The 12,428-nt window shown below is 44.9% G+C and overlaps 1 protein-coding gene across 1 annotated transcript in view; it reads right to left on the reverse strand.

Annotated features, from left to right (window-relative positions):
• PLG (plasminogen) overlaps nucleotides 1-12,428 on the reverse strand; it is a 176,171-nt gene that overhangs the window by 154,513 nt on the left and 9,230 nt on the right. Inside the window, exon 3 of the mRNA XM_088451795.1 lies at nucleotides 6,932-7,038. Coding sequence (XP_088307921.1) covers nucleotides 6,932-7,038 — 107 coding nt within the window. The remainder of the gene's footprint in view (nucleotides 1-6,931; nucleotides 7,039-12,428) is intronic.

Here is a 12,428-nt window from a genome sequence, read left to right on the forward strand (position 1 = left end):
ATAGCTTGTTGCCGCAGCCATTAACATTTGCTGGGTCCCCAATAGCCTTCACTGCAGCTACTGGCTGGTAACTGCTGCCACCCCCTGCCGCTGGCCGGTAACAGCCCCCCCCTGCGTGCCGGACATGAACTGCTCTGACTGCAGCTGTGCAGCTTTGCCCAGTCCAGGCAGTTCCCATTGGGCTTTGAGCTGGCAGCCGAGTGACATGCTAATGTTCCCTCCTTCACTCCTGATAGAAGCAGCCCACAGGTATGGTGGCACTTGCTTGCACTGCATTCAATAAAGTTATATAATTTCCTGCCCTGCTGCAATCATGTGCAACACTGACTGTACAACTCCTACAGTATGTGCAATTCCTGTGTGCCACTCATGTCCAGCTGCTCCTGTCAATGTGACACTGGATAGGGGGAAGCCAAATTATGGCCTTGCCTCGGGTGACAAAAATCATAGTTTTGGCCCTGGTGTCCCCTACAGTCAGGACTTTGCCCTCACTGTAGGAAGAGGTGGGACATATGTACTACTGCATGAAGCTCTCAAAGCCAACAGCTCTTATCCTAGCAGAAGAGTCAGAGTGCTGCACTGCACTACACATCTCATGTTGCTGCGATGTGATCAACCCATGAGCAGCCCCAAGGCAGTAGTTAACAGAGCCATAGCTAGACAATTTGGTGCCCACCCCCAATCAGCCTGATGCTAAACACATCTCCCTGGTCCGCACTGCAGACCAAAGCGAAACCAAACACACACACATATATATATGTATAATATATATATATAAATAAATAAATACATACATGTACACACACACATACATACATATATATATGTATATATATATATATATATATATTGTGACACAGTTAGGTTAGGGGGTCCCTCTCCTGGGTAGAGGACTCCTTCCTTTCACACACAGCAGCTGGGAAACAGTACGCCAGACTGGATGCAAGTACAAGCTGGTCGGCGCCAGTCTTTATTGTACAATGTCAGAAACAAACATAAAGAAAACATAAACATAAATCCTAGCCCTGTCGGGGCACTAACTTCACAGGTAGTTCCCTCACTACAAGAACCTGGCAGGGCCTAATGCCCTCACCAGCAACAAGGGCACAGCACAACACTTACAGTTAGGTTTTCAAGTGTCTCTGAGCAAACTCCCTGTCTGCTCTCCCAGGTGAGACAATCAGCCCTCAACACACTAGGCTTATATTGGCCACTCTCAGGTGGAAACCCTAACAAGCGTGTTACCAGGCTAAGAGAACCAAAACCTGGAGTGGCTCCTCTCCTCTCACCCACAACCCCCAGGTCCCAAACCGGCTTTTTTGAAAAAGCCGAGACTCAAGTCTGCTACACTGCAGACTTTCTCCTGGAGGTTTAAAACACATAAGACAGGAATCTGGGACAAATGTACCTGCCACAGACCACTATACCAATGATCCTATCACAATATATATATATGTATGCTCCTGCAGCTGGCTGCACTCACCTGCCAGTGACCGCACCATGAACATCATCATGGGTCTGGCTGGGGGTGGCAGATATTGGGGTTGAATGGCAGGGGGTGGTAGATAGTGGGGGTGGCAGGGGACAGAGGAGGGTGGTAGATAATGGGGACAGGGTGGGGGTGGCAGATAGTGAGGGTGGGAGGGAATAGGAGGATGGCAGATAATTGAGGGTGGCAGATAGCGGGGGTGGCAGCCCTTGGCCCTTAGTACCTGGCACAGGGTGGGCCCCTACAGCACTCACCAGTGACTCCTCACTTGGCAGAGAAGGTACTGTGTGGCACTGCCCAGTGGGTCCGCTCCATGTGAGGGAGGAAAAACTGATGGTGAGGATTGGGGTGGGCATCCCTGAGACCCCTCCCCACCATCCGTCTATCCCCCGCGCATGGAGAGGACCCAGGGGGGTGCTGGAGGTGCACGTACACCGGGTGCTCCGCTGCACCAGGTGCCAGTGTCCTCCAGCCCGTCGCCGCAGGGAGGCTCCAAGCCGGATGCTCGCTGAGATTTTATTACCAACGGGCGCCTGGCTCCTTCCCTGCAGCACCATGGTAGCCGGAAGCTGGAGTTCTCTCCTGAACTCCAGCTTCCGGCTCTCGCCACGGGCACTATGGGAGAGATGTCATGACGTCCCTCCCATAGTTCTGAGGAGCAGCCTGGCGCAACGGACGGCAACGGATGCAGAAGCGGGGTTTAAGGTAACTTTTTTTTTTTGAGTATGTAAAAACCAGCACTACAGGAGCATTACTATGGGGGCATTACCATATGGGCACTACAGGGGCATTACTATATGGGCACTACTACAGGGGCATTACCTCAGGGGCATTACTATAGGTGCACTGCTGAATGGGAAATTACTATAGGGGCACTTCTGCAGAGGGCATTACTATGAGGGAATTACCAGGGGGGCGCCAAATTACTGTCTTGCCCCAGGTGACAAAAATCCTAGTTTCGGCCCTGAATGGACCCTCTGAGCAGCACCATTCCCGGGTTACCTGCGCCGCTTACCTTCTACTGATGGCTGACAGCGTTCTCCTCCTAGTATGATGTCCTGCTCACTAATTCCACGATGTGTGTCCAACAGCCGCTGTGCTCCGTCCCCCATACCACCAGTCGCCAATATTGGACGCTGTCCCGCTGCCTTGCACTGCAATTGGCCCAGGGATCCGTCTGTCAGGGTTGGAGCTGAGCAGCCTGGGCTGCCATCAGAAATTTTGGGGCCCGGGACTGAAAAAATAGGCAGGGCCCCCCTAACAACCGGGGGTTTTGCAACTCCAGCTCTATAGTCCCTCTCCAGGTCCAGCCAGACCTATCTCCCCAGCCAGCACCCCTTCTGTCTCTCTGTCAGCCAGCACCCCTTCTATCTCTCTGTCAGCCAGCACCCCTTCTCTCTGTCAGCCAGCACCCCATCTCTGTCTCCAGCCCTGCGCTGTAGCCCATCCAGTCCCCTTCTATCTCTCCACCCCTGCTTTGTCTCCAGCCCTAGCCATTCTCCGCATCCCCATCACACTTACTTTCTATTGCTGTGTTACTGATCCTCACCCGCACCTACCGCCTTTCTGATCCTACCGCCAGGCCAGCGCAGTGCAATAACGTATTTTTTACTGAGAGGGGTGAACTGTCGATCAACATCTGCCTGCCCATCGACCCACTTGCGAGTGCTATGCGCTCGCGAGCGGGTCTGAATCAGGCCCTATATCTTTATCATAAAATAGAAAATAATAAAGGGATCCCTGCTAAGGGTGATGGGGTAAATTTACTAAGATTCGTGTTTAGTCGAGATTGCAATCTAGGGTGTATATAGAGCATTTTTTTCAACCTGCAAATTTACTAAAGACAAACGCAGGAGAGATATTTACATTGAAAAACTCAGGTAAGAATGCAAACTCAATTGAATGCACCATCGACCAAACTCAAAAGTATTTTCAGTGAAAAAGATACAACTCGGAATTTACAAAGAATCGTAATTACAATCACGGGTGTAATTGTAGCAAACTCGGACCTAAATAAAAGTTTCAAATAGACCACCTCCTGAGCTGCGAGTTTGGCAGAAACATACACAGATTAGTGTGATTTTTGTATGTTTGTGTTTATGAGTCTGCACCAGTTAAATGTTGTATTATATAGAGGAAAGAGGAATAATTTCTGCATGAAAACTACCTAAAGTGTTAATTTAAAAAAAAAATTACATAGGGTCCCCCCCTCCCCCCCCAAAAAAAAGCATAACCAGCCCTGGACGCCTCAGCCAGTTCTGATTACAAAAATACAGGGGAAAAAATGTGTAGGGTATCCCCATATTTTAGGAACCAGCACTGGGCTGCTGAGTTAGTCCTGGTTTTAAAAATACATGGAAAAAAATTGCATAGGCTCCAATCCGGCTGGGGTGTAATGCCACAGCCAGGGGACCCTTTAACCAGGTCTCCCTGGCCAAAGCGTTATCACCCCAAGCTGGTCTTCCCAAGCCGGGGAGGTGGGGACCGCCCCAATAAAGGGGTCCCCCTCTCCCGAGCACCCGAGGTCTAAGCTGAAGCCTGGGGCTCTTCTCCATACCACTGGAGCAGTGGGTGCAGGGGTAATAGTGTTAAAATAATAATGTAAACTATTGTTTTTTACAGTGGAACTACAAATGCCAGCAGGCAGCCAGCACCTGTACCACTGCTGTAAAAAAATAGTTGTAAAACCACAAGACACACACACATTAGTAGTAAGTAAAATTTTATTACAGACCAAGCACACTCACACATACTTACCTGCTGCCAGCTGTTCGGTCCCCTTCTCCAAGTAGAATTCCAATGGGTTACCTGTTAAAAAAAATCCTATACTCACCTAAGTCATTGCGCTGGTCTCTGTAGAATCCCTGGGTCTTGGCAAAATAACAAACTGACACCCGGACCAGTTCGTACTGTAGTGATGTATGTGTGACCACATACTTTGCTACCCGGCTACTGACTGCACATCCCACGTGGAAACTGTCAGGAGCCGGAGCCGCCAGCCAATCAGATCCCGTTCTACATGTAGCGGCCGCTGATTGGCTGTGAACCACATGCTGTAGAGTGACAGGCACGTGGGTCACAGCCAATCAGAGGCCGCAACATGTACAGCGGCATCTGATTGGCTGGTGGGCAGTGACAATTTCAGAAAAGTAATGCCTGCCGTCATTCCACGTAGTATAGGTATATGTGATAACACATATCTATACTTGTCCGAGATAGTACGGGACACTCATTTTTTTGTTTTGCCAAAACCCATTGGGTGCTACTGGAGAAGAGGAACGAATCTATGCCAGGAGGTAGGCGAGTATAGGATTATTTTTTACTGCTAACCCATTGGAATTCTACATGGAGAAGGGAACAGAACAGCTGGCAGTAGGTAAGTATGTGTGAGTGTGATAGGTGTGTGCAATAAAATTGTACAATCTACGGTGTATGTCTTGTGTTTTTTTGACTATTTTTTTTACAGCAGGGGTACGGGTGCCGGCCGCCTGCTGGAACTTGTAGTTCCACAAGTACCAAAGGGCAGGCACCTGTAGTTCCACTGTAAAAAACAATAGTTTACATTATTATTTAAACACAATTACCCCTGCACCCACTGCTCCAGGGGTTCAAGGAAGACCCCCAAACTTCAGCTTAAGCCTTTTTAAAACCAGGACAGGCTCAGCAGCCCAGTGCTGGTTCCTAAAATAGGGGGGAACCCTACACATTCTTTTCCCCATATTTTTGGAACCAAGACTAGCTCAGGTGCCCGGGGCTGGTTATGCTTTTTTTTTGGGGGGGGAGGGGGGCCCTACGTAATTTTTCTTTCACATTTAACCCTTTTTTTATATTAAAAACACACAAGCAGCCTTCACATACTGATATGTGCAGGCTTCTTGCCCGGGGGTATTTTGGCTGCGGTCAGACACTTTCAACTCGGGGGAGAAATCTTGAACATATACACGATCAGAAAACACAATCTCAGCTAATCACACTTCTTGGTAAATTTGAGCGTTTCAGAAGCCTAAAATCACCCGATTTTCAGCGATGCAAATTGAGTTTCTAATCAGCAAAACTCGATCAGACACGAATCTTAGTAAATTTACCACTAGGTTTTCTCCAGAGTCAGTCGCAAGTGTAATTTAAGACTTCTTTTGACTCAGCTTGTGATTTTTTTAAACTGCGCATGCACGTTTTTTTTCTCAACCTAAAGCTGGTTACAAACTACGATATATCGTACAATCAGGGGTGCAGCAATGGTGGTTCCAGTGGAACTCCTGCTAAAGGCATCTGCTCCATCCAGAGTGGCGGAAATCAGCCATCCAATGAAGGGCAGAGCACCTGCTGAGCTGAGTCTGAAGCACAAAGAGATCAGTGCTTCCAGGCAGGGGGCATTGTGTGGGCGCAGCAGTGCTTTTGGCTCCGCCCACACCATGCCCCCAGTATGGAGGCACTGATCTCATTATGTGCAACAAAGAGGGAGGAGGAGGCGGTCCCCTCCCTTCATCATCCCCGGTTTCTCCTCTTTTCCACCTCTGAGGTGGGTCCACCTAACACGGCAGCTGTGCCCCTGCTGCTGAGGGGAGGCCTCAGCCAGATGGTGTTGCTACTGAGAGCCAGGCTTGCGGCACCCATGACTGGGAGGAGCCTGAGCTGTGAGTCTGGTGAGCTCATGCATGTGACTGCAGTGGGCTTCCAGTCACAATACAAGTACAGTAAAGGCGTGTTCTGGGCGTGTAGTCTCAAGTTAAGACAAACAAGGCTGTCGAAAGGTCTCAAACACAGCAACCTGAAGGGATCTGACTTGCGTCGGCTTTGACCCTGGTGTAAATGTAAAGTTTATAGTGTTGACTGTGAATCTTTTAATGAAAACTGCATCTATTTGGACACAAATATGAAAAAAAAATCTGCTAACAACCTCGCACCTGGCACCTTAGTCAGGAGAATTTCGGTTCTCACGACTAAACACCCAAGTTAAGTCACGAGAACCGTCATTCATTCCCATCCAAGTAAACATTGCGCTGAATTGAATAGCTCCCGAGCTCCCTCCCGGCGCTATTCAATTCACGGTGAATTGAATCGCCCCCAATGTTTAAACATTTTCAGATTGGCTCTGAATAAAGCCCACTATATACATTATTAATAAGAAACAAAAAATGAAAAATGTAGTGAGCGCTACTAATTATTTGATCACCATGTAATGATGTAATCTGATAAAAAACCACTACAGCTGCCTCCACAGAGGTGGATCTGGGAATCCACCAAGTGCTGATAACCAATAACTAGAAAAATAATGGAAGCGCTAGCAAATGGCTGCTGGTTTAAATAATAGTGTGAAAAATCACACTATTTTTTAAACCAGCAGCCATTTACTAGCACTTCGATTATTTTTCTCACAATATACATTTCTTGTTACTAAACATTGATATTGTGCAAATTATATGCAGCATAATAAATACGTACTTTTCTTTTCATATAAAGCAACATCATTTCTTCTGCGTAACGCTGAGGTTTTCTGATTGTCAGGCAGTGCGACACAAAATTGATTTTTTCTGCTGTACAAAAATGACCTGTGGTGATTTAAAAAAAGATAAAAATAAAAATGTATACCAGTAAATGAAAAAACACGTGAAAGCATAGAAATGTGAGGTTCATTATAGGATTGATATCTGGCTCTATTCTTGAACTATAGCCAGTATAGGAATGTTTTCCACAAGTTAATGCAAAGATGGCAAATATAAGCATAAATATGACATTCATGCATGAATTGCTTGTGATCTGTGTGTTGTTATTCTCTTTACATATATGTTTCCCAGGCTTCTATTCCTAAGGTTTAATGGGACTGATTCAGCAAGGATCGCAACTGCAATTACGCACACAATCGCTCCGATTGTTGCACTCTGCACATGTATCGCAGTGCGTGTATACTCCACTGAGATTGGCTATGCAGACCCATCAAAGAGTCATTAACAGGAAGTACCATTTGGGGGGTGGTGACGGGGTGGTTGTTTAAACGCAGGCGTGCCAGCGCTTTTGAACGCCGTTACAGGTGCGTGCATAGATTATCCCCTGTGATGCCTTACGCAGATTGTGTACTCGCCGCGCGATGAGGTTAACAATTCCTTAGTAAGGTCAGAACTTGTACAAGTGTGTGTGAGGCTGCGATTGTACTCCATGTTACCCATGGTTTTGCAGTCTTGCTAAGTATTACGGATGTGTGTAAGGTAAGGTGGGTGTCCTTATGTTATGCTGCGACGGTATAGCGATCGCATAGTATTAGCATATCTTTTCATTGATACTGCGTGCATAATCGCTATTGCAATCACAGTAGCGATCCGTACTGAAACAGGCCCTGTGTCCACTATGAGTTTATAATTCAGTAAACTAAAAAGTGCCTAACTGGATATAACAAAACATGCTGTCAGTTTCTAATAACACACTGTTGTGTGTATACAGCATATGCCTTTATACAATGGAGATAAATTATTGGAGTCTATTGGTTATATCAAATTTGTGGACTAAGGGCCTGATTTATTAAGGATTGCTATTGCAATCACAGCTCCGTAATCGTACGCAAGTCTGCTACGAAAATATGCGAATGAATGCTATCGCAATTCGTCGCACTTCCAGCAAAGAGATGCCCACTGCTTCCCACTACTACTATCTCACATCCATAATACCTTGCAGACCTGCATATACATTGGAAACATTGAGTATCATCGGTCCCTCACGCAGGATTACAGCAGTCCTGACCTTACACACCTGCGACCATCACCACCCCCAAACACTCACTGCCTGTCAATTACTCTGGGATGGCTCTGCATGGTCTCTGTGATCGCAGTGCGCAGTAGTGCCTTCACACACTTCAATGCATATGCATGCTCAGTACGCAACAATCGGCTGTCTGCTTATGCTTTAGCAATAGCGATCCTTAATGAATCAGGCCCTAAGTCTGACCCATTCCTTCATCAGTATTTGCTCCAGTGTCTACCATAATCTTATCTTGGTCCCTGTGCCATTGCGTGACATCCTAGTGTATACCATCTATGAGGAGGTCTTAAATCAGACCATCCTTATTGCAGACCTCCCATACCAACAGAGACCAGGCATTGGGTCCTCATCTGAGCAATCCAGAGTCCCCAGTTCTGAGAGTAAGATCAGGCCTAATGACCTCAGAAGAGAATCCAGGTACAACTGCTTTGCAGACATTGTCGCAACGTTTGGAAAATCAAGAGTCAGCACAGCACAACGTTATGCAATATCTACAGGAACTCTCGTCTTGACTTGACATCCACAGTATTAGTGTCCAATATTCATTCCTTGGTGCCAACAGTTACTTCTCCACCTGTCATTGCCCCTAAGTCTTGGCTGCAACTCCCCATTGCTCATAGATTTGATGGTAATGCTAAACTTAGTCGAGGATTCATCAGTGTGAGATTCAATTTAAACTTTTACCACAGAACTTTCTTACACATATATCTCAAATTGCTTATATCATATCTCTTCTCTCCGATTCAGCTTTGGAATGGGTATCACCCTTATGGGAATGTGTAGACCCAATTGTATCCAATATACAGATTTCATAGCAACTTATAAAAATATTTTTGATGAACCTGGCTGATCCTCGACTGCCTTCATGGATAACTTATGAATTCGCCAGGGCTCTCGTTCAGTCAGACCCAATGTAGTTCAATTCCAGACCATTGCTGCAGAACTTGCATTGAATGATGATGCCCTCAAGGCAACTTTTTGGAATTGCCTATCTGAATGACTTAAAGATGAACTGGCCGTTCCTCCTGGGTCATTACAAGAACTCATAACTCTATGTACCAAAATCGACCTACATCTACAAGAGAGAGCCACATGTAAATTCAAGAATGAATGTTTTAAATACCATGCTTCTATTGCTCCTCTGTCATTTTCTTCCCCAGTGGACGAACCCATGCAAGTTAACCACTCATGTCTTTCACCTAAGTTCAAGGCGTCAGCGAGACAAATTAGGTGTTTATTATGCCGGTCCAAATCATTTTATTGGATCATGACCCATACATCCAGGAATCCAAACCCTGACCTGTTCCAGGGAGTTCAGGTTGAGGGTTTCTACTCAGCACTCCCCGAAGTCCAACTCCTTATTGAATGTAACACTGACCACTCCTCAAAAGTCTAGATCTTTAGATGCCTTGGTGGATTCTGGATTGGCTGGGAACTTTATTACCATATTATTTGTTAAGGAAACTTCCATTCCTATAAAAATCCTTGTTCAGCCACTCTTTATTACAGCTGTAGATGGAACTCGCATCCAAGGAGGACTCATTACCGCTCCATTGACTATGCAGGTTGGAGCATTACATATTGAACAAATTTAATTTGTTGTTATTCACAAAGTTACAGATCAGTTGGTTCTGGGCCTTCCATGGCTTCAGCTTCATCATCCTCAGGTTGATTGGCCTACATCTCAACTCAAGTCTTGGGGTGACTCCTGTTTGCAGTCCTGTTTGTCCCATGGCATTCCAGTGTGATCAACCCAATCTGGTGGGTCTTGTACTGAAGTGTACAAGAAATTCCTTGATGTTTTTAGTGAAAGTGCTGATGATGGGATTGTGCCAATGAACTGGTTCAAGGTTGAACATATCCATTATCAGTTCCAGAGACTGACGCCATGACTGACTACATTCAGGAAAATTTACAAAAAAGCTAAATTCAACCTTCTTCATCATCTGCCGGAGCTGGGTTTTTGCTTTGTAAAAAGAAAAAAAAAAGACGAGGACCTCCATCCCTTTACTGAGGTCTCAATGACTTAAACATCAAAAATAGGTATCCTTTGCCTCTCATTACTGAACTTTTCAACAGAGTGAAAGGAGTTGTTGTTTTTACCAAGCTTAACTTGAGAGGAGCCTATAACTTGATCAGAATAAAGGAAAGTGATGAGTGGAAGATGGCTTTTAATACCCGAGATGGTCATTATGACTATTTAGTTATGCCGTTTGGTCTGTGCAATGCCCCTGCAGTGTTCCAAGACTTTGTAAATTAAATTTTACAAGACATCTTGTATATATACGTAGTGGTCTATTTAGACTACATTTTCATATTCTCTCGAGACCTACAGTCCCATCAGCAGCATGTAGGAAGTTTTGTAGCGTCTACATACCAATCATCTCTACAGCAAATTATCCATGCGCATGTTCGAAGTTTCTGAAGTACCCTTTCTCGGTTACATTATTTCTGGGAATATGCTACAGATGGGTCCTGAAAAATTAAGTGCCACTCGGGAATGGTCTCAACCATCCACCTTGAAAGCAGTCCAGCGATTCCTAGGATTCACAAATTTTTACAGGAAATTTTAGAAAGGATTTCTCCAGTGTTGTAGCCCCAATTACAGTTTTAACCAAGAAGGATGACAATCCCTTACACTGGTCTCCTGAAGCCATTTCATGATTTAAAAACAGGCCTTCACTTTGGCACCAATTCTCAGACAACCTGACTTGGAGAGACCCTTCTTTTTGGAAGTAGTTGCCTCAGCTGTTGGTGTGGGGGCTGTTTTATCCCAGATCAAGGAGGACGAAACCTTCATCCCTGTGGGTTTTTCTCTCAAAGATTATTTTCTACTGAAAAAAAATTATGTAATTGGTGACCAAGAACTTTTAGCTATTAAATTATTTCTTGAATAATGGTGATACTTCTTGGAAGGGGCTAAACATCCTGTAACTATTTTTTCAGATCATAAAAATATGCTGTATGTATGTCTTAACTCTATGCAATCTCATTGGGCATTATTTTTCTCAAGAGTCAATTACAAAATGACATTTCTTCCTGCTGCTCAGAATCATAAAGCAGACGCTCTATCCCACACATGGTCTACCGAAGGAGAGGTTACCCATCAAGAATATCACTCTATTCTTAATCCTCTCTCTTTTGCTAATACTCAGTTAGCTTCTGTACTAGGACTCTGTAAGAGGTTCGTACATCCGGAACTTCACCAAAGACTTTTAACCTGAGCTCACACATCCTTGTTTGCTGGACATGCATTTTGAAAAGCCATTGAGTTCATTTCTCATTTGTATTGGTGGCCTTCCATAAAAAAAGATGTTCAAGACTTAATTTCGTCTTATACTAAATGTGCTCAGCACAAGAACCCACAACAAAAACCTTCTGGTCTTCTTCAACCGTTGTCCATTCCCAAGCAACCATGGACCCATTTGTCGATGGACTTCATCACCAATTTGACGCTTTCCAAAGGTTGCAATACAGTCTAGTAGTTGTGGATCGCTTTTCAAAAATGGCTAATTTCATATCCCTATCTGGTTGACACCCCAGCTTGCACTTGTGTTCATACATGAGATCTTTTGACTTCTTACCCTTCCCAAAGAAATAGTCTCAGATAGAGTCGTGCAGTTTGTGGACAGAATTTGGAGAGAACTGTGGTCCGCTATGCAAATCAAGTTAAACTTTTCTTCTTCTTATCATTCTGGACAAACAGAACTTAGAAACTTTAATTCATTTATACCTGACTTCCTTCCAAGACAACTGGGTGGATTTACTTACCTTGGGCAGAGTTTGCCCATAACTCTAGTTATCATACAGCTACCAACACTACCCCAGTTTTCACAGTTTTCGGCTATCATCTCCGTGTTCCGAAGTTCCAGTCACTTCCTTCTGTGGATATTCCAGTGGCTGCCAATACACTTCAGACTTTCTCAAAAAATTTGGAACAGTGTACATTCATCTCTCAAAAAATTCTCTTCCAGCTATAAAAGACATTTGAAGAGTGGAAACAATTAGATGTTCCTGCCTTGAAACCTGTGTTTGGCTTTCTACTCTGAATATTTGACTCAGAGTTCCTAGCATGAAGTTTGCTCTTCGCTACTTTGGAGCCTTTCCAATTTCTCATGTATTTAATCCAGTGGCCTACAAGTTGAAGTTACCCCCACATCTATGAATGATTTTCTAATGCTTTCCACAT

Source organism: Taudactylus pleione, unplaced genomic scaffold, assembly GCF_031769625.1.
Source record: "Taudactylus pleione unplaced genomic scaffold, aTauple2 ptg000006l, whole genome shotgun sequence".
NCBI lineage: Eukaryota > Metazoa > Chordata > Amphibia > Anura > Myobatrachidae > Taudactylus > Taudactylus pleione.